General features: G+C 34.2%; 1 protein-coding gene across 1 annotated transcript in view; it reads left to right on the top strand.

Annotated features, from left to right (window-relative positions):
• Positions 1-7102: 7102 nt before the first annotated feature.
• The window catches only part of LOC143049478 (uncharacterized), a 28371-nt gene continuing 13852 nt past the window's right edge, over positions 7103-21621 (top strand). The window contains exons 1-4 of the mRNA XM_076223095.1: positions 7103-7224; positions 7434-7519; positions 10402-17541; positions 18401-18516. Of these exons, the coding sequence (XP_076079210.1) occupies positions 7438-7519; positions 10402-17541; positions 18401-18516 (7338 nt within the window). The 5' untranslated portion in view covers positions 7103-7224; positions 7434-7437. The remainder of the gene's footprint in view (positions 7225-7433; positions 7520-10401; positions 17542-18400; positions 18517-21621) is intronic.

Genomic DNA, 21621 nt, shown 5'->3' with positions numbered 1-21621 from the left:
GGTCTTATATACAATATGAATATAAAATGTTTGTTGCATCAATCTTAATAAGAAATCAACTAAACAAACCATAAAAAAAAAAAAATTATATCTGTGAACATTGATGAGGGTATCCTGCTTTTACAGTCAGATGAAATATAAGTTGCAGATTCTATTATTTAACAAAACCGGTCGTTTGAAAACTCTATTTATCCAACTTCGAAAGGAAGACTGTTGCAAACCAACAATGTTAACAGTGCAATTCAAAAGTGGATGCTATTTACTAGTGTTGCCAACGGTTAACTGGTTAACCGTCGGAAGGACCGAATATCGAATACCAAAAACGCTAATCGGTTAAAAAACCTAGACTTTTTTTCAATTTGAATAGATTTGATATAAATGTGTATTGAAATCATTAAACAATTTTGTTCTATTTTAAAATTTTCGTCGTGCTAATTAATTTGACAGATTAATTATCCAGTATATTGATTGCTATTGTTATTCCAAAAAACATAAAATTAATTAGAACTTTGACAACTTGTCTATCAGCTCGGGGCAAGATATTAAGTAAACATAATTAGTATATATGTTTTTTTAAACAGTAACTTTAAATCAGTAATCCGATTAAATTTTAAGATTCATTTCATTATTTTATTTTTGATCAAATATTGCCTAGACCTACATCTGAATGTACAAGCTCCATCGTGCAAGGCTTTACTTTAAACGAAATGCCAACTCCAAAATTGTGAAATGCAAATCAACGTGGCTGTTATTAATGTAAACTTGATGGTACGAGTAACAGGCCTAATTGTTTCAAATTGAAACATTCCACATTATTTTCTGAGACCTCAAGGAAAAATGAAAGTATCATTGGTTTCAGACATTTTTGACAAGATCCAGAAGTTTTGTTTTCAATCTGAATTTATTACAAGCGCAAAAGTAGATGTATTGGATTATTAAAAGTCAAACTTAGCCAGGAATCCTCACATACAAGCATTATAATGTCAAAGGAAAAACTTCAATTCATCGTATTATAAAAACGTACATTTGTAGGGTACTAAAGATACGGTTAACTGGTTAATCGGTCAAACAATTATTCGGGTAACCGGTTAGTCAAAACTACGATTTGACAACACTACTATTTACTATATACTTGTCAGAACTTCCTCATAAGAATTAATTTTTCTTACACTGATAGAGCATTTCTTCTACAAAAGATTCTGTGACCTTTTAATCAAAAGAAGGGACCTCATTGGTCAAGTGGTCTATGACGTCTACTACTGTAATCACTAGCCAGTCAAACTCAACTCCAATCTTAATTGACTAAAAATCTCAGTTTTCCTATCATAGGTCAGTGGTTTTTCTCTGGACACCCAAGCTTCCTCCACCAATAAAAACTGGCCGCCACCAAAAAGCACAAAAGTGGCACATAAAAGAGGCGTTAAACACCAGCAACCAATCAGTCATTCTAATCAAAAGAATTAAACAGACTAAAAAGAGTAAAATCTGATTACTCTTCCAAAGCACTTGTGATCACCCTGGTTTTTTATGGAGTTTATGTTCCACAGTCTTCCTATACTGAGTAGTGTTTCATGGACTATTTTCTGTTCAACTTCTAAGTTTTTATTGTCTCTTTTGTATTTTACACCTCTTTTAACTGGCAAATAAAATATATGTCATAATCAATTATTCACTATCACTTTAGTCAATCATTTTAGTGAGACAAAGGAAAGGCTTTTAATATAGAATTAGGGGCCTTGGTGGCCGAGTGGTCCAAGTAGTTTTTACTGTTATCACTAGACAATCAAGACTGAGGTTGTGAGTGTGAACCCTGACTTCAATCTTAATTGACTAGGATTATCGGTTTTCCTAATGAAGGTCATTATTTATCTCCTGGAATTCCGGCTTCCTCCACCTATAAAAACTAGTTGCTACGAAATAGCCCGAAAGGAGTACTTAAAAGTGGCGTTAAAACATGAAACTAAAAAAAATTAAATCAATTGTAGAATCTTTTTACTTTTTATATATTGACTTTCTAGTCTTGTTCATGCTTTTGAGTTATGTCAACTGTCATTAAGATCATTAAAAACAAACTTTGTTCAACTTCTGAAGGGCCAAGGGACAGTAAATGGACCATATCAAAGGTTTTGGTGAAAATGATTCCTAAAATTTAGCACATTGTAGTACAAGTGAACATCCCAAAAAAATGCTTTCTAGTATATTTCATGTCAAGAAAAAGTGTTGTCTACCAAAATGTTGATTCTCCCAGGGACTAAAGGTTTTATCAGCATTGGCATCGACCAGTGCTTTAAAAAAAATCACCAAAGGTATATGGCTTTCAAGTTGTTACGCTATTGGTGGTCGAACTAATTAAAAACCAGATTACAGCTAATTCCCTAATTCATGTATAAAAGCAAGACTTTAGTTTACTTGATTGCTTTGTATGTTGTACAATTGTAACTGGGATAACGTCCAATCAAATTTATATACAATGTATATATATAAACAGGTTAAAATATGCCTACATATATTGTTTGAAGACGTCAATGTTAATTACAAAGCTTGAATTAACGTTTATACAAACAGCAAGCAAGCTTACCAAAGTTTAACTCTATAGGCATAGGAAATTAGCTGTAAAGAATAAATAAAATACGATCGTGAAGAGAACATAAAACAAAAATTTTCGCCAAAAATGTCCAAATACGACCAAACATAAACAATAGTCGTTTACCGATGTTTAAATCTCATTTATCGATTAAGACATACCAAAAAACCAAACAAAATTGGAAATGCACGACTCTCGTAGGTGCGTCGACATGGTAATCGCATCATACCATGCAAATAAACACTTGGTCAAAATGTCGATATCGGGAATAAACCATAATTAGCAACAAAACAGATAAGACTACAATTCTAGTATTTAAATATATATAACTGTGTAAAAATTGTGTATGAGTTGAGGCCAACATATGTCTTGAAGGTTAACCAATTTGTGATTGATTGATTGATTGGTGTTTGCTTTATGCCGCATGAGCGCAAAATGGTTTTATCGCGGCGAGAGCTAATTAACAAATTTGTGAGAGTAGAGGTAAAACGTATGTAGTGTCAATTTTATTCCTTTGTGATAACTCTGTTGGATCAGTAATTCATCAGTGTCAATGAAAATATCTAGATTTGAGTCCTAACTTCTGTATCATTCGAAATTTCAAGTTCACTTTTTATTTATGAGATCTGTTATCAGTAGTCTAATTACACTCATTGAAATGTGTGCAGTCTGTCTTTGTGGGGGGAGAGGGATGTAGCGTTTCGAATAATGCAAATCTATATAAACATGACATTTTCAGAAAATTTATATTTATAAATGACAAACACAAAAGTGATGAATACTGGTCTGCTGTTACCATTCGATATAGCTCTATGCATATGCATTGATTTTGTTTAAAAACGGAATATACCTTTATAAAAGATAAATTTGAAATGAACTCAGAGAAATATTGAGATTTGTGCTACATTAGAAATTATAAGTTTTTCTGACAACCCCCTTTGAAAGATGCTCAAAATCTTCATAATCTTTAACGAGATTTTGGCATAAACATGATAAACTAGAGTCAACAGTAGATTACAGATGCTCAAATCTTATCAACCAATCAGAAAATACACATCGAGGCAAAACAAACAATTGAGAAGAGAGTCAAATGACTCCAAAAAGGAGCAAAAAGTGAAGTAATAAAAAACCAACACCGTGGAAAATTCAAAACGGAAAGCCCGTAATCATGGAAAGCACACCATCCAAACGAATGGATAAACACTGTCATACTCCTGACTTGGTACACGTATTTTCTCATGTATATTATTTGTCAACAGGGTAAATGAACTTCTTATAGATATCAGGATTGAAATTGTGTATGCTAGAAGCGAGTTTTGACCAAAATGAAATCGAACACGCTCGATAAAAAATATATATAAGTAATAAGACCAAAAAAGTTCAGCTTCCTTTGTCGGTATTACTCAAATGCGAATTCACGCTCTGTCTATATGGAACAACCTGCAAGAAAACAAAGTCGATATACTTACAGATCACACAACTATTCCGGTATTTTAACTGAGGCGAAAGAAGCTAGAAGACCAGGAAAACATGTCTCTGCACAAGTAAGTTGAGACACAGTCACATTATATCGTTCAACCAATCCCCTGATTGTGACAGTGTCGACTTTAGTCGTTTATCTTCATATTTCTGTGTGATACGTTTTTTGTGTCATGAGCACACTCCTATTAATCAATTTCATTAAGTTAGCTTATGCATTTATTTTGTTATAATGGTATATTTCCATCTATGTACATTTTTCTAACTGAAAACATGTGGATAGCTTTAACCTTGAACAGGACAAATTGATATCCAACAAAACTATGGATGTTTGAAAATATATTGTGTAAAGATGAAATTCAAAACCATTCTTTTCATTCATAAAGGAATAAGATAACTTCAATACTTCAAACTTAATATTATTAAAAATTTATTTTTTGGAATGGTTGAGTGAGTTCGAAATATTATGTAAACAAAATAAATATCAATACATGCAGTAGCGAGCGATAGTCATTATTATAAGCTTTCGTAATAAACTTAACAAAGTCTTATATTAATTGTGTTTGTCGGGGGCAATGTTAACCAAGTCTTAAGTTCTTTATTTTTTACTCTTCAATTTTTGTAGAAATAAACACTGATATTTTGACGTCAAATATCAGTTAGACTTTGTTTAAAGTATTAAGAAATATAGGAAGTTTCTTTTTCCATATAACCTATGGGTGATAAAGCTATCATTTCAGTATCATTTACATGCATAGCTGTACCAAGTCAGGAATATGACCGTTGTTATCCATTGTGTTTGAGCCAATTGCTTAGGAATTTTCTGTTTAGTATTTTCTCGGAGTTCGGAATTTTTTTTATTTTACTTTTTAAAATTACAAGTATTATGCAATTGCAATCTACCAAAAGATGTCAGTATTCTATGAACCTGAATGTACTAAATGCTTATTGAAACATTTTTCTGTGAAGTTATCTGTTTGTTTGTTCATAAACAAGCATTGGTGGGTAAACAAAATTTATTTGGTAAATGACAAACATCCAAAATGATCAACTATGTCGGCGCAGGATGTTGCGCTTTTTCATAGGACATTTGCGCTTTTTATTTTAAACACTTGCGCTTCAAATCATAGGACATTTGCGCTTTTAAAAAAAGGACATTTCCGCTTTTGCAATATTTGATTGTTATGACTACTCTCCCCTTTTATCCGGGCTTGGGACCGGCAGGTGTGACCTTGAAGAGTCAAGTTATATTGTTCTTTATGATTAAAAGTTAAACAAAAAATAGTTTCATAGCACATTTCATAGCACATTGATATTTTTTTAAAGTTTTTATACAGCTAAAAGTAAACATTATAAAGACATAAAAACACGTAAATTCATCACATGTCAGTTTATCACGACAACTGAAGCCCAAGGAGTAAACACATTTAGTTCTTGTTATCTGTTCAGACTGGTATTTCGCCCTCATTTCAAGTAAATGATCAAGTTTCTCTTTCTCAATTCTTGACTAGGGTGCTGTTCATCAATGTAACGAATCTTAATGTAATTCACTGACCTATGTTTAATGATAAAAATATAGCAGGATGAATCGAGTACAACTGTTTATTATAGTGGGCATGGAAGGAATCTGGACCATTTGTTGTAATGATTACTTCTCATTAAAATTACAGGTAGACGACTATAGTATAGGTAAAAAGCGCAAATGTCCGGTCAAATTAATACAGGTGAATCAAAACTTTAAAGCGCAAATGTCCATAGTATTTGAAGCGCAAATGTCCTATCGTTTTACAGGTAAAAAAGCGCAAACTTCCTGTGCCTATGTTATGCATATGATTAACTGCTCGTCCAATTTGCAATTTTCTATGAAATTGTTCCAATCAAAAATAAAACGTAGAATTATATTTTGAATATCATGGTTATTCATTAAGCCATAAAATAAATGTTGATAACATAATACAAATGTTTGACGTTGCAGAATCATATACCTTGGTATTCTTTAACGTTAATGGGTTAATTTACTTAGAAAATTAATGTTTTGTTAGTACATAAAAGTATTGAAAATATTTGTAAATATCTTCGAATTTTATATGTTTAGGAGTATAGGTTTTGACAAGTTCATAACATTCTTTTTAAAACAGTTGTGTGAGTCCTTTTACTCCATACCAGTAAAAATGCAATTTATGCGTTTACTTTTCTACATTTATGCGTTTACTTTTCTACATTGGCTAGAGGTATTAGGGGAGGGTTGAGATCTCACAAACATGTTTAACCCCGCCGCATATTTGCGCCTGTCCTAAGTCAGGAGCCTCTGGCCTTTGTTAGTCTTGTATTATTTTAATTTTAGTTTCTTGTGTACAATTTGGATATTAGTATGGCGTTCATTATCACTGGACTAGTATATATTTGTTTAGGGGCCAGCTGAAGGACGCCTCCGGGTGCGGGAATTTCTCGCTACATTGAAGACCTGTTGGTGACCCTCTGCTGTTGTTTTTTATTTGGTCGGGTTGTTGTCTCTTTGACACATTCCCCATTTCCATTCTCAATTTTAATTCTCAGAAATGTTGTTGAAATACCTGTCGTATTTAACTACCTGAATAAATCTATATAGTTTTTAAATTTATCAATTCTGGATCCTGATGTTGCTGACCAGACTGAAAGTTGAAAAAAATAACAAGTACGTATAAAATATTTACTAGTTATGTAAAATTTATCAAGAGAAAGGGATGCAGTAGAAGACATGCCATTTATACAATTTTCTTGTCTTAATGTCAATTGTCCGATCAATTACATCATGTAATAATGATAGTATATACTGTTATATTCAAATAAGATATGAAAACATCTTTTAACATATGTCAAATGTAATGTCCGAATTGAAACAAAATCAACCAAGAGTTTCTTTTTGTAAATTATATATTGTTCACATTAATAATAACATCTATTTAAAATATACAATACCAAGAACTCTTTTGTTAATATTTTAAAATAGATTTAAATTGACAAAAATAACTAGACGAGAAAAATGTGCATATTGCAAGTCTTTATTCCTGGTACATATTATTTAAGTGGACGCGGAACAAATAATTCTTATAAAGAACAAAACTTGGTGTTAAAAAAAGGAGAGAAGAGAATTAGTAAAATAATGTCATCACAAATAAAAGGTAGGACAAATGAAAGATAAAAAAACGAAATTACAAAATGTAAACTATAAAATTTTACACACGTCTTTAAACTTGTATGGGTTTTACCTCATTTTGTTTCAACACCTGTCACATTCAAACCCTTTCTCATTCAAAATATCACCATTTGGGATTTTATTTTACAAGATATAACACATAAATGCTTATAATGAATTTCTTATTTCTTTCAGAACAATGATCTATTCAGATTTACTGGCTATTTCTTCATTGCTTATTTTGAAAGGCATATCTACAGGGAATGCACAATGTTATACTGGTAAGAAATTCTTAAAAGTGTGTCTGAAATCATATCTGACATTCTTCCTCAGTCATAATAACCTTCCATCATTACCGAACTGAACAAAGAAATAACACGACGGGTGTCGTATACGGTGCAGGAAATGCTTATACCCTTCCGGAGCACCTGAATTCACTCCCGGGTTTTAGTGGAGTTCGTGTTGTTTCTTAATTATTATTTATAACTGTTGATGTAAATGTCCTTTGGTTTTGTGAGTCTTAGTTTACTCCTTGGTTTGTGTTATTGTCTTAGAGCAATACAATAATAATAACCACAATCAAATTACCAAATTTACTGTTAAATTACTAGTATGAAATTATGTTAAAGCTGCTTCAATATTCGATCTAATTTAGTCTCATAATTTTAGATGTCATTGTATTATACTATTGTTCTCTGCTGTCTATTCATGTTTTATATTATGTAATATATATTGTTAATTTTGTCTTAGCATGTTTATGCTTTTGCAATAAAAGATTCATACATTCATTCAATAAAAATATAATAAACAAACATCTAAATAAATAAAACAAAACCAGCTCCGGTATACTTATTACATGCCTGTGACAAATTTTGTTACGACTGACTGAACCTTGTGGAATAAGGTTTGTTGATTGTCGACGCAAACGTTTTCCCCTTTTGTCCTCAACATACAGATGAGAAAGGGAGACATAACGATTTTTTCTTAAATTCATCATACTCTAAATTGTTTATGATTATCGGTAACTTGCTGTTTGAAAATAGTCCATCGAAGTAAACGAAGCACCAAATATAGGTGAGATTGACGTATGTTTGTGGGAGGCTGCTCTATTCTTAAAATATGTATATTTAACAAGTATAGTAATCGTTAGTCACATAATATCGAAATCATGACCAGGACTTTAATTAGACATAGACTATGAATTGTAAAATACAGTTACTGTTGAACTATGTTATGTGACTGACTGCTTCACCTTCTCAAGATGGTTTCTAGTAACAAGATTGTAAGTCACGATGTATCTAAAAGAGGGACGAAAGATACCAGAGGGACAGTCAAACTCATAAATCGAAAACAAACTAACAACGCCAGGCTAAAAATGAAAGAAGACAAACATACAAACAATCGATTACATGACACAACATAGAAAACTAAATAATAAGCAACACGAACCCCACCAAAAACTAGGGGTGATCTCAGGTGCTCCGGAAGGGTAAGCAGATACTGCTCCATATGTAAGAAATGAACAAATTGATGACAGACAATGTATCATGAACTTTTCTATTGATACGATAGGTATGGAACGCCACGACTGTCTTCTGATGTTAATTGTTTAATATGTTCGGTGCTTTATGCATTATGTTCAGTGGTATGTATATTGTGTTCAGTAGTTTTCATATTATCTTCAGTCGTTTTCATAATATGTTCAGTAGTTTTGACATTATGTTCGTTGTTTTGGTTATTATGTTCAGTAGTTTCATTATTAAAAACTAATTAATGTCAAAACTACTGAACTTAATAGGAGAACTACTGAACATAATATACATACTACTGAACATAATGCATAAAGCACCGAACATATTAAAAAATCAACATCAGAAGACAGTCATGGCGTTCCATAGACAGGTCTCCATCTAATACCATATTCTATTAACCAACTAAGTACATTATTGCCAAAAATTACTGTTTATTAAAATTTATATATTTTCTGTAATGGGCCTGTATTAATGCCCAGTTTGTCTGTATTAAGCCCAGTTACGGTTTTTAATAAAGTTAGTAAAATTAAGTTGTAAAGAGTATAATACCTTTTTGTATTTTATTTTATTTAGTAACCAGCAATAAACATTAAAGAACCATGTAAAGGGATCACTGTTCATCTTGTTTTTAACACATAACTTGTTTCAACTTAATATCTTGGATATTTGGTATATTGAAAGGTTTGTTGGTGAAGAACAATTTTTTTTTCTTTTAACTAAACTGTCATTAAAAGAGTAAGAGGGTACATCAAGTTGGCAGCAACACATACACTTTTGTTCAGTTGGTTAATAAATGTATTAAGAAATGTGTGTTTTTATAATGGCCCTGTTATATGTCCTCGGTCAGTAATAATGGCCTCGGATGTCTCGGACCATTACAGACTTCTTCGACCATTATTTCAGACCTTGGACATATAACAGGGCCATTATAAAAACACCCATTCATTAATACTTTAGTTGTGCATACCTAGTATAGATGCATTCAAGTTGTTTGATTGTCAATGATTGTTGATCACAAAGTATTAGAAAACTAAATATTCGGACAAAAACTAAATGAAGTTTACAAAGTAAACGAAAGCAACTGAACCCTACAAAGTATAACAAAAATACCAAACTCCAAGGAAATTAAAAAAGGGACTTCGATAAAACGGACAAAATCACACACGTCATCAAACAACAAAACGAGTGAAAAACAACTGTAATATAATTTTGGTCATGGGAATTTCTTCTAATTACACATGACTATAGTCTTTCCGGTGTACATCTACCTGTGAAATTCAGCTATTCTTTGCTCTTAGTTAACTAGATAAAGACGCTTTATCCAACCAGATATGAATACTATCTTTGACACAAAGAGTACCGCAATACCTACAAAATAGAACTTGGCATGTATTCCAATAAGAAACCAAACGGAGCTTTTCAAATAATGCTAATCAAATGTGAGATGAGGTGGATTTCTGCGTTTACCCAGTATATATAGAAATTACAAAATTCATACTTTCCTACTTGACTCCCTTTAGAAAAATGTTTAATAAAACATGATATAGAATTAAAAAATAATATATATACACAACGACATAATGTATGAAGTCATTATAAAATCTTATTGAAACTTTGATTTGGGTTTTCAGTTGCAGATGTTTGTGAAAGCTACTGTCATGTACTAACAACACAGGAAATGACAACAACCGCAGAGATTACAACTACACCAGAGATAACAACGACCGAAGCAACTACTACACTAGAGATCACAACGACTGAACCTACTACTACTCAAGAGATAACAACGACCGAAGCTACTACTATTCAAGAGATAACCACGACTGAAGGTACTACTACTCCAGAGATAACAACGACCGAAGCTACTACTACTCAAGAGATAACCACGACTGAAGCTACTACTACTCCAGAGATAACTACGACCGAAACTACTACTACACCAGTGGTCACAACGACTGAAGTTACTACTACTCCAGATATAACTACGACTGAAGCTACTACTACGCCAGTGATCACAACGATTGAAGCTACTACTACTCCAGAGATAACAACGACTGAAGCTACTACTACGCCAGAGATAACAACGACTGAAGCTACTACTACACCAGAGATTACAACAACTGAAGCTACTACTACACTAGAAATCACAACAACTGAAGCTACTACTACTCCAAAGATAACCACGACTGAAGCTACTACTACACCAGAGATAACTACGACTGAAGCTACTACTACACTAGAGATCACAACAACTGAAGCTACTACTACTTCTAAGATAACTACCACTGAAGCTACTACTACACCAGAAATAACCACTACTGAAGCTACTACTACACTAGAGATTACAACAACTGAAACTACAACTACATCAGAGATAACTACGACTGAAGCTACTTCTACTCCGAAGATAACAACGACTGAAGCTACTACTACTCCGAAGATAACAACGACTGAAGTTACTACTACTCCAGATATAACTACGATTGAAGCTACTACTACACCAGAGATAACAACGACTAAAGCTACTACTACACCAGTGATAACAACTACTGAAGCTACTACTACACTAGAGATCACAACAACTGAAGCTACTACTACACCAGAGATAACCACGACTGAAGCTACTACTACACCAGAGATTATAACAACTGAAGCTACTACGACACCAGAGATAACAACGATTGAAGCAACTACTACACCAGAGATTACAACAACTGAAGCTACTACTAAACCAGTGATAACAACTACTGAAGCTACTACTACACTAGAGATCACAACAACTGAAGCTACTACTACACCAGAGATAACCACGACTGAAGCTACTACTACACCAAAGATTACAACAACTGAAGCTACTACTACACCAGAGATAACAACAACTGAAGCTACTACTACACCAGTGATAACTACGACTGAAGCTACTACTACACTAGAGATCACAACAACTGAAGCTACTAGTACTCCTAAGATAACTACCACTGAAGCTACTACTACACCAGAGATAACCACTACTGAAGCTACTACTACACTAGAGATTACAACAACTGAAGCTACTACTACATCAGAGATAACTACGACTGAAGCTACTTCTACTCCGAAGATAACAACGACAGAAGCTACTACTACTCCGAAGATAACAACGACTGAAGCTACTACTACTCCAGATATAACTACGATTGAAGCTACTACTACACCAGAGATAACAACGACTAAAGCTACTACTACACTAGAGATCACAACAACTGAAGCCACTACTACACCAGTGATAACAACTACTGAAGCTACTACTACACTAGAGATCACAACAACTGAAGCTACTACTACACCAGAGATAACCACGACTGAAGCTACTACTACACCAGAGATTACAACAACTGAAGCTACTACGACACCAGAGATAACAACGACTGAAGCTACTACTACACCAGAGATTACAACAACTGAAGCTACTACTACACCAGTGATAACAACTACTGAAGCTACTACTACACTAGATATCACAACAACTGAAGCTACTACTACACCAGAAATAACCACGACTGAAGCTACTACTACACCAAAGATTACAACAACTGAAGCTACTACTACACCAGAGATAACAACAACTGAAGCTACTACTACACCAGTGATAACTACGACTGAAGCTACTACTACACTAGAGATCACAACAACTGAAGCTACTAGTACTCCTAAGATAACTACCACTGAAGCTACTACTACACCAGAGATAACCACTACTGAAGCTACTACTACATCAGAGATAACTACGACTGAAGCTACTTCTACTCCGAAGATAACAACGACTGCAGCTACAACTACTCCGAAGATAACAACGACTGAAGCTTCTACTACTCCAGATATAACTACGATTGAAGCTACTACTACACCAGAGATAACAAAGACTAAAGCTACTACTACACTAGAGATCACAACAACTGAAGCCACTACTACACTAGAGATCACAACAACTGAAGCGACTACTACTCCAGAGATAACCACGACTGAAGCTACTACTACACCAGAGATTACAACTGAAGCTTCTACGACACCAGAGATTACAACGACTGAAGCTACTACTACACCAGAGATTACAACAACTGAAGCTACTACTACACCAGAGATAACAACAACTGAAGCTACTACTACACCAGTGATAACTACGACTGAAGCTACTACTACACTAGAGATCACAACAACTGAAGCTACTACTACTCCTAAGATAACTACCACTGAAGCTACTACTACACCAGAGATAACCACTACTGAAGCTACTACTACACTAGAGATTACAACAACTGAAGCTACTACTACATCAGAGATAACTACGACTGAAGCTACTTCTACTCCGAAGATAACAACGACAGAAGCTACTACTACTCCGAAGATAACAACGACTGAAGCTACTACTACTCCAGATATAACTACGATTGAAGCTACTACTACACCAGAGATAACAACGACTGAAGCTACTACTACTCCGAAGATAACAACGACTGAAGTTACTACTACTCCAGATATAACTACGATTGAAGCTACTACTACACCAGAGATAACAACGACTAAAGCTACTACTACACCAGTGATAACAACTACTGAAGCTACTACTACACTAGAGATCACAACAACTGAAGCTACTACTACACCAGAGATAACCACGACTGAAGCTACTACTACACCAGAGATTATAACAACTGAAGCTACTACGACACCAGAGATAACAACGATTGAAGCAACTACTACACCAGAGATTACAACAACTGAAGCTACTACTAAACCAGTGATAACAACTACTGAAGCTACTACTACACTAGAGATCACAACAACTGAAGCTACTACTACACCAGAGATAACCACGACTGAAGCTACTACTACACCAAAGATTACAACAACTGAAGCTACTACTACACCAGAGATAACAACAACTGAAGCTACTACTACACCAGTGATAACTACGACTGAAGCTACTACTACACTAGAGATCACAACAACTGAAGCTACTAGTACTCCTAAGATAACTACCACTGAAGCTACTACTACACCAGAGATAACCACTACTGAAGCTACTACTACACTAGAGATTACAACAACTGAAGCTACTACTACATCAGAGATAACTACGACTGAAGCTACTTCTACTCCGAAGATAACAACGACAGAAGCTACTACTACTCCGAAGATAACAACGACTGAAGCTACTACTACTCCAGATATAACTACGATTGAAGCTACTACTACACCAGAGATAACAACGACTAAAGCTACTACTACACTAGAGATCACAACAACTGAAGCCACTACTACACCAGTGATAACAACTACTGAAGCTACTACTACACTAGAGATCACAACAACTGAAGCTACTACTACACCAGAGATAACCACGACTGAAGCTACTACTACACCAGAGATTACAACAACTGAAGCTACTACGACACCAGAGATAACAACGACTGAAGCTACTACTACACCAGAGATTACAACAACTGAAGCTACTACTACACCAGTGATAACAACTACTGAAGCTACTACTACACTAGATATCACAACAACTGAAGCTACTACTACACCAGAAATAACCACGACTGAAGCTACTACTACACCAAAGATTACAACAACTGAAGCTACTACTACACCAGAGATAACAACAACTGAAGCTACTACTACACCAGTGATAACTACGACTGAAGCTACTACTACACTAGAGATCACAACAACTGAAGCTACTAGTACTCCTAAGATAACTACCACTGAAGCTACTACTACACCAGAGATAACCACTACTGAAGCTACTACTACATCAGAGATAACTACGACTGAAGCTACTTCTACTCCGAAGATAACAACGACTGCAGCTACAACTACTCCGAAGATAACAACGACTGAAGCTTCTACTACTCCAGATATAACTACGATTGAAGCTACTACTACACCAGAGATAACAACGACTAAAGCTACTACTACACTAGAGATCACAACAACTGAAGCCACTACTACACTAGAGATCACAACAACTGAAGCGACTACTACTCCAGAGATAACCACGACTGAAGCTACTACTACACCAGAGATTACAACTGAAGCTTCTACGACACCAGAGATTACAACGACTGAAGCTACTACTACACCAGAGATTACAACAACTGAAGCTACTACTACACCAGAGATAACAACAACTGAAGCTACTACTACACCAGTGATAACTACGACTGAAGCTACTACTACACTAGAGATCACAACAACTGAAGCTACTACTACTCCTAAGATAACTACCACTGAAGCTACTACTACACCAGAGATAACCACTACTGAAGCTACTACTACACTAGAGATTACAACAACTGAAGCTACTACTACATCAGAGATAACTACGACTGAAGCTACTTCTACTCCGAAGATAACAACGACAGAAGCTACTACTACTCCGAAGATAACAACGACTGAAGCTACTACTACTCCAGATATAACTACGATTGAAGCTACTACTACACCAGAGATAACAACGACTAAAGCTACTACTACACTAGAGATCACAACAACTGAAGCCACTACTACACCAGTGATAACAACTACTGAAGCTACTACTACACTAGAGATCACAACAACTGAAGCTACTACTACACCAGAGATAACCACGACTGAAGCTACTACTACACCAGAGATTACAACAACTGAAGCTTCTACGACACCAGAGATAACAACGACTGAAGCTACTACTACACCAGAGATTACAACAACTGAAGCTACTACTACACCAGTGATAACAACTACTGAAGCTACTACTACACTAGAGATCACAACGACTGAAGCTACTACTACACCAGAGATAACCACGACTGAAGCTACTACTACACCAGAGATAACAACGATTGAAGCTACTACTACACCAGAGATAACCACGACTGAAGCTACTACTACACCAAAGATTACAACAACTGAAGTTACTACTACACCAGAGATAACAACAACTGAAGCTACTACTACACCAGTGATAACAACTACTGAAGCTACTACTACTCTAGAGATGACAACAACTGAAGCTACTACTACACCAGAGATAACCACGACTGAAGCTACTACTACACTAGAGATAACCACGATTGAAGCTACTACTACACCAGAGATAACAACTACTGAAGCTACTACTCCACCAGTGATAATAACTACTGAAGCTACTACTACACTAGAGATCACAACAACTGAAGCTACTACTACACCAGAGATAACCACGACTAAGGCTACTACTACACCAGAGATTACAACAACTGAAGCTACTACTACACCAGAGATAACAACAACTGAAGCTACTACTACACCAGTGATAACAACTACTGAAGCTACTACTACACTAGAGATCACAACAACTGAAGCTACTATTACACCAGTGATAACCACGACTGAAGCTACTACTACACCAGAGATTACAACAACTAAAGCTACTACTACACCAGAGATTACAACAACTGAAGCTACTACTACACCAGTGATAACAACTACTGAAGCTTCTACTACACTAGAGAGCACAACAACTGAAGCTTCTACTACACTAGAGAGCACAACAACTGAAGCTACTACTACACCAGAGATTACAACAACTGAAGCTACTACTACACCAGAGATAACAACAACTGAAGCTACTACTACACTAGTGATAACAACTACTGAAGCTACTACTACACCAGAGATAACCACGACTGAAGCTACTACTACACTAGAGATAACCAGGATTGAAGCTACTACTACACCAGTGATAACAACTACTGAAGCTACTACTACACTAGAGATTACAACAACTGAAGCTACTACTACACCAGAGATAACAACAACTGAAGCTACTACTACACCAGTGATAACAACTACTGAAGCTACTACTACACTAGAGATCACAACAACTGAAGCTACTACTACACCAGAGATAACCACGACTGAAGCTACTACTACACCAGTGATAACAACTACTGAAGCTACTACTACACCAGTGATAACAACTACTGAAGCTACTACTACACTAGAGATCACAACAACTGAAGCTACTACTACACCAGAGATAACCACGACTGAAGCTACTACTACACCAGTGATAACAACTACTGAAGCTACTACTACACCAGTGATAACAACTACTGAAGCTACTACTACACTAGAGATAACCACGACTGAGGCTACTACTACACCAGAGATTACAACAACTGAAGCTACTACTACACCAGAGATTACAACAACTGAAGCTACTTCTACACCAGTGATAACAACTACTGAAGCTACTACTACACTAGAGATCACAACAACTGAAGCTACTACTACACCAGAGATAACCACGACTGAAGCTATTACTACACCAGAGATAACCACGACTGAAGCTACTACTACATCAGAGATAACAACTACTGAAGCTACTACTACACCAGTGATAACAACTACTGAAGCTACTACTACACCAGAGATAACCACGACTGAAGCTACTACTACACCAGAGATTACAACAACTGAAGCTACTACTACACTAGAGATAACCACGACTGAAGCTACTACTACGCCAGTTATCACAACAACTGAAGCTACTACTACGCCAGAGATTACAACGACTGAAGCTACTACGACACCAGAGATTACAACGACTGACATGACAACAACACCAACAACAACGCCATCAGAGAAGTTTATATGTGAATATTATTGTTATACAGTGGGAGGTTGGTGTAATATTTCTGTGTCAACACCACTATCTTATGCAGCTAAGGTAGCAAAGTATGATAATCAGGAACTACTTCTCGGTAAGCGTTTTAGTTATGCATTTTTGTATATATGAAAATGGTTTTAAATGACGGAAAACCTAAGCGAAAGCTTTATGTTGTCACTTTTCATTATTATGTATCAAGTACCTTTCAACTTTTATAAGCAATTGATAATTATGGCAACATAAAGGCCCATTCAATTATTAATTATTACAAGTAATAGTGTTTTTTTTCTCTCATATGAACCTTGGGCATCAATAACAATGATTGTAGTGCAAAAGTTAATTCACAAATTATAGGATAATGTTATATTGTTTAACATTACAATTGGTGGTTTGACTATGCAAAAGAAATCTACATTTCATTAGAACCTAATGAATGATTAGGAATTTACAATACCTAAAATATTAAAAGTATTGCTTTGAATTATATTTTAAATTTCGCGATGTCACTTAATTATTCAAAATTAAGATAATATTTTGAATTATTATGTTTGACATAAAAAAGGAGTTAATAGGCAAACCAGTAAATAGTATGACAGCATAAAATATATTAAGATTTTTAAAAACAATATGATTTCAAATGATTGAATTATAACTTGGGACAACCGGCAAAGACAGTAATTACTGTACCAAGATAACTCCTTTGGCTAATGAAAAGCAGTCACACCCACCTAAGCAATTACACACACATAGAAATTAATCGCTTAGATGAAAAAACTATTTAGTATGTTTTTATCAGGACTTATCAATAGATTTTACCCTCTTTCATAATTGTTGAGACACCCAGCAGTATTCAGGTTTCAGAAGTGTCTCAATATTTAAACAGATTGAATGACATACTAGTATAAGTGCAACTGCTTCCATAATCTTAAAGTACTATGGGTTTTTTTTTTCAGATTCAGCATATTTTACCATTAAATTGACGATATCTTTGTGTATCAATTGGACAAACGATTACTACTATCCCCATACTGAAGCGTACCAGACTATCAGTAAACACATAAGTGAAGAGGTAAGATTCTAAATTAAGAAGATACAGAACACCTAACGGAGTTTATTCTGTTAAAATCTGCTTTCTATTAGTAAATAGAAATCAAGCTTTTTCAAATTGATGTGTATGAGTGCAATTATTCCTGCAAATAATGGGATTCAAATAGCTAAACATTTTTATATATGGTTGTCAACATATTGTTGGTTCGATGATGTCTCAATCGGGAACATATAGCCTTATGTCCAAACGGGAACGAAGAGGATTTGTAGGTAGAAAAGAGAATGCCGATCTAAGTATATGCTGTACCGATCTCTGGTAATAGAGTGTCTGTATTTGTTACCGGTCCAATAAATAAACATTTATTGAAACAAGCAAGACGCAGTTATTTGCTTAGATGTTTCAGCAAGATAACTGGAAGGTTTTGGAATAATGTTGAGATTTAGATACATTTACATCAATCCTAAGAGGTTAACATTATAATTCATAGATTATGGTTAAGTTGATAGATAAATCGGTTATTTTAAAATTTCTTTTTACGTTTCAATATGCCCTAATTTGTATACAAAAACATATAAAAATCTTTGACACTGCTGATTTACTGTTTTTTACACTTGAGTATCAAATTTCGTCAATCTTTTGTGAGTAAGGAAGTATTTTCTGTGTTATAGCGACTGTTTCAAAGTACACTTGGTATACACATATGTCGTTTAAATTACAAAGTGTTCATTGAACCAATACGCCATCTTTTCAATGATTTTTTTACAGTATTATGTTTAACTATTCATATCACAGAAACGTTTTAAAATATGTCCAAAAGTTAAATCTGAAAGATTAAAAAATAAATTATTATAAAGAATGGATTATTATAAAGAATGAATTACAACTATTTTGATCTGAGCGTCACTGATAAGTCTTATGTAGACTCAACGCGCGTCTGGCGTATTAAATTATAATCCTGGTACCTTTGATAAATATTTATCTAGTGTTTAATCCGATTCAACAAGACAAGTTCTAAATAACTTTAGTGCATTTATTTTATTTATTTTTTATTATATATGCATTAGAATATAAACAACTGTTATGCATTTTTTTTTTAATCTCAATTTGCTGAAAATCCCAGTATCCTTGCAAGAACGGTATCGCGCATGAATAGATTACGAAAGTAGTTTCGGAAACATGGTTTATCGAAGTGTAAACCAAGAGAAAAATTCGAATTCTAATATGACGTCCTTATTACGCTTTGGTAACAAAGCCGTGTTCTAATGAGCACAAAAATTATGTTTGACACATGCGCATGGATTTTTTATATTAACGTTATTTCCATCGTTATCCTTTTAAATATTTACATTTAAGCAGCAAGCATAAACTTTTATTATATATTTTTATCAAACAACATATATTTACCCTGGTCGTAGTTTTTTTACTTATCAAATATGAAATGTAATATACAAACTCCTCGGGGAGGAAATGGGAACAGCCAAACAGTCTTACGGTATTTTCGTACGCTTCGACCTATAAATATATTGTATTTGTCATGTTAGAATCTAAATAATTCCTTCATGTCATGCTCTATGCTCATTTTAACATGGGTATGCATTATATTTGACCACATTTTACACCTCGCTAACGCTCAGTGTAAAATATCGACAAATATAATGCCTACCCATGTTAAAATGAGCATAGAGCATGACATGAAGGAATTATTTCTTAATTGACCAATCCAATTCAAGTATTTATAGATATGCAAATCATGTATTTTTACTGTGGAAGAATTGAAAGTATTAAATACAGTATGCATGTATATTTCAAATTGCACAATTTAACAACTGTACCAAAATTGTGTAATTGGGGTTTCTAAATAACTTTCTTATAGAATGAGATAACCGCCATAACTCTATGAATGCAGCTTTATCCATATCTTCTTGATTTGTTTTTATATCATTCCTTCATCCCTCTAACATGTCTAATATATTATATTGAATGAATGAATGAATGAATGAATCTTTATTACAGAAGCATAGACATACTGTGGCAAAATTAACAACATATATAACATAATATAAAACATGAATAGACAGCAGAAAACAATAGTATAATACAATGACATGACATATAAAGTTATGAGACTATATTTGAACGAATATTCCATGCAGCTTTTTACATAATTACATAATTTAATCGTAAGAGACTTACTAGAATTGTAGTATATTTTTAATAGTTTGCGATCATTAGGCCAAGAACAATAATACTTTGGTAAAAATTGGGTTCCTACAGATCTATAAGCTGGATAAACAAGAACAAAATGATATTCATCTTCAATAACACACATTTTACAACATTCACATAAACGATTTTCTCTAGGAATTTTATTATAACGACCTACTTCAATATTTAACTTTAATGTTCCACTACGTAATTTTGTTAACAGACTATCATTATTGCTATAAGAAAGATATTTTTCAATATAAAAAGTTAATTTAAATCTACAATAAAATGACAGTTTACTACATTCCTGCATAGCAGTTGACCAATTCTGCAAGTATTGATCTTTGATACCAGTTTTAATAGTATTTATACATATTGTGGTAGCATCTTGGTTTAGCCATACATAGTTTAACCCAAGATCATATAATATATCTCGTATATTTGAGGCCCAGTTTACATAACCATTGATAGCATCGTTATACAAGAGTTTATACACATCATATACAACTTTGGGTTTATTTGTAATAATATGTAACCAATATTTCAATATTTTTTGTTTTCTAACAATAAAAAGAGGTAAATGGCCAAGTTCGCCATATAAAAAACATGTTGGTACATTTCGACCCAATTTTAACATGTTTAACACAAATCTAAAAAAACGATTATGAATAAGTTCGATATCTTTAGCAAGATGGAAACCCCATATGTATGGTGCATAGCCTAAGACGGATCCGACCATACTGTCGAAAAGAGACATCTGTTCTTCGGGAGTGATAAAGAATTGTTGAGAGAGTTCATTAAAGATGACATGGCTCTAGATCTTTGTTGTTCTAGACGTTTTTGAGTATGTAAAAACTTTCCGTTGTAATGTAATAATACACCAAGGTACACATATGAATTAACTACTTGCAGTTCCTTGTT

The sequence above is a fragment of the Mytilus galloprovincialis genome, chromosome 10, assembly GCF_965363235.1.
Source record: "Mytilus galloprovincialis chromosome 10, xbMytGall1.hap1.1, whole genome shotgun sequence".
Lineage (NCBI taxonomy): Eukaryota > Metazoa > Mollusca > Bivalvia > Mytilida > Mytilidae > Mytilus > Mytilus galloprovincialis.
Note: the sequence above shows the minus strand (reverse complement) of the source record. Positions and strands in the feature narration are given on the sequence as shown.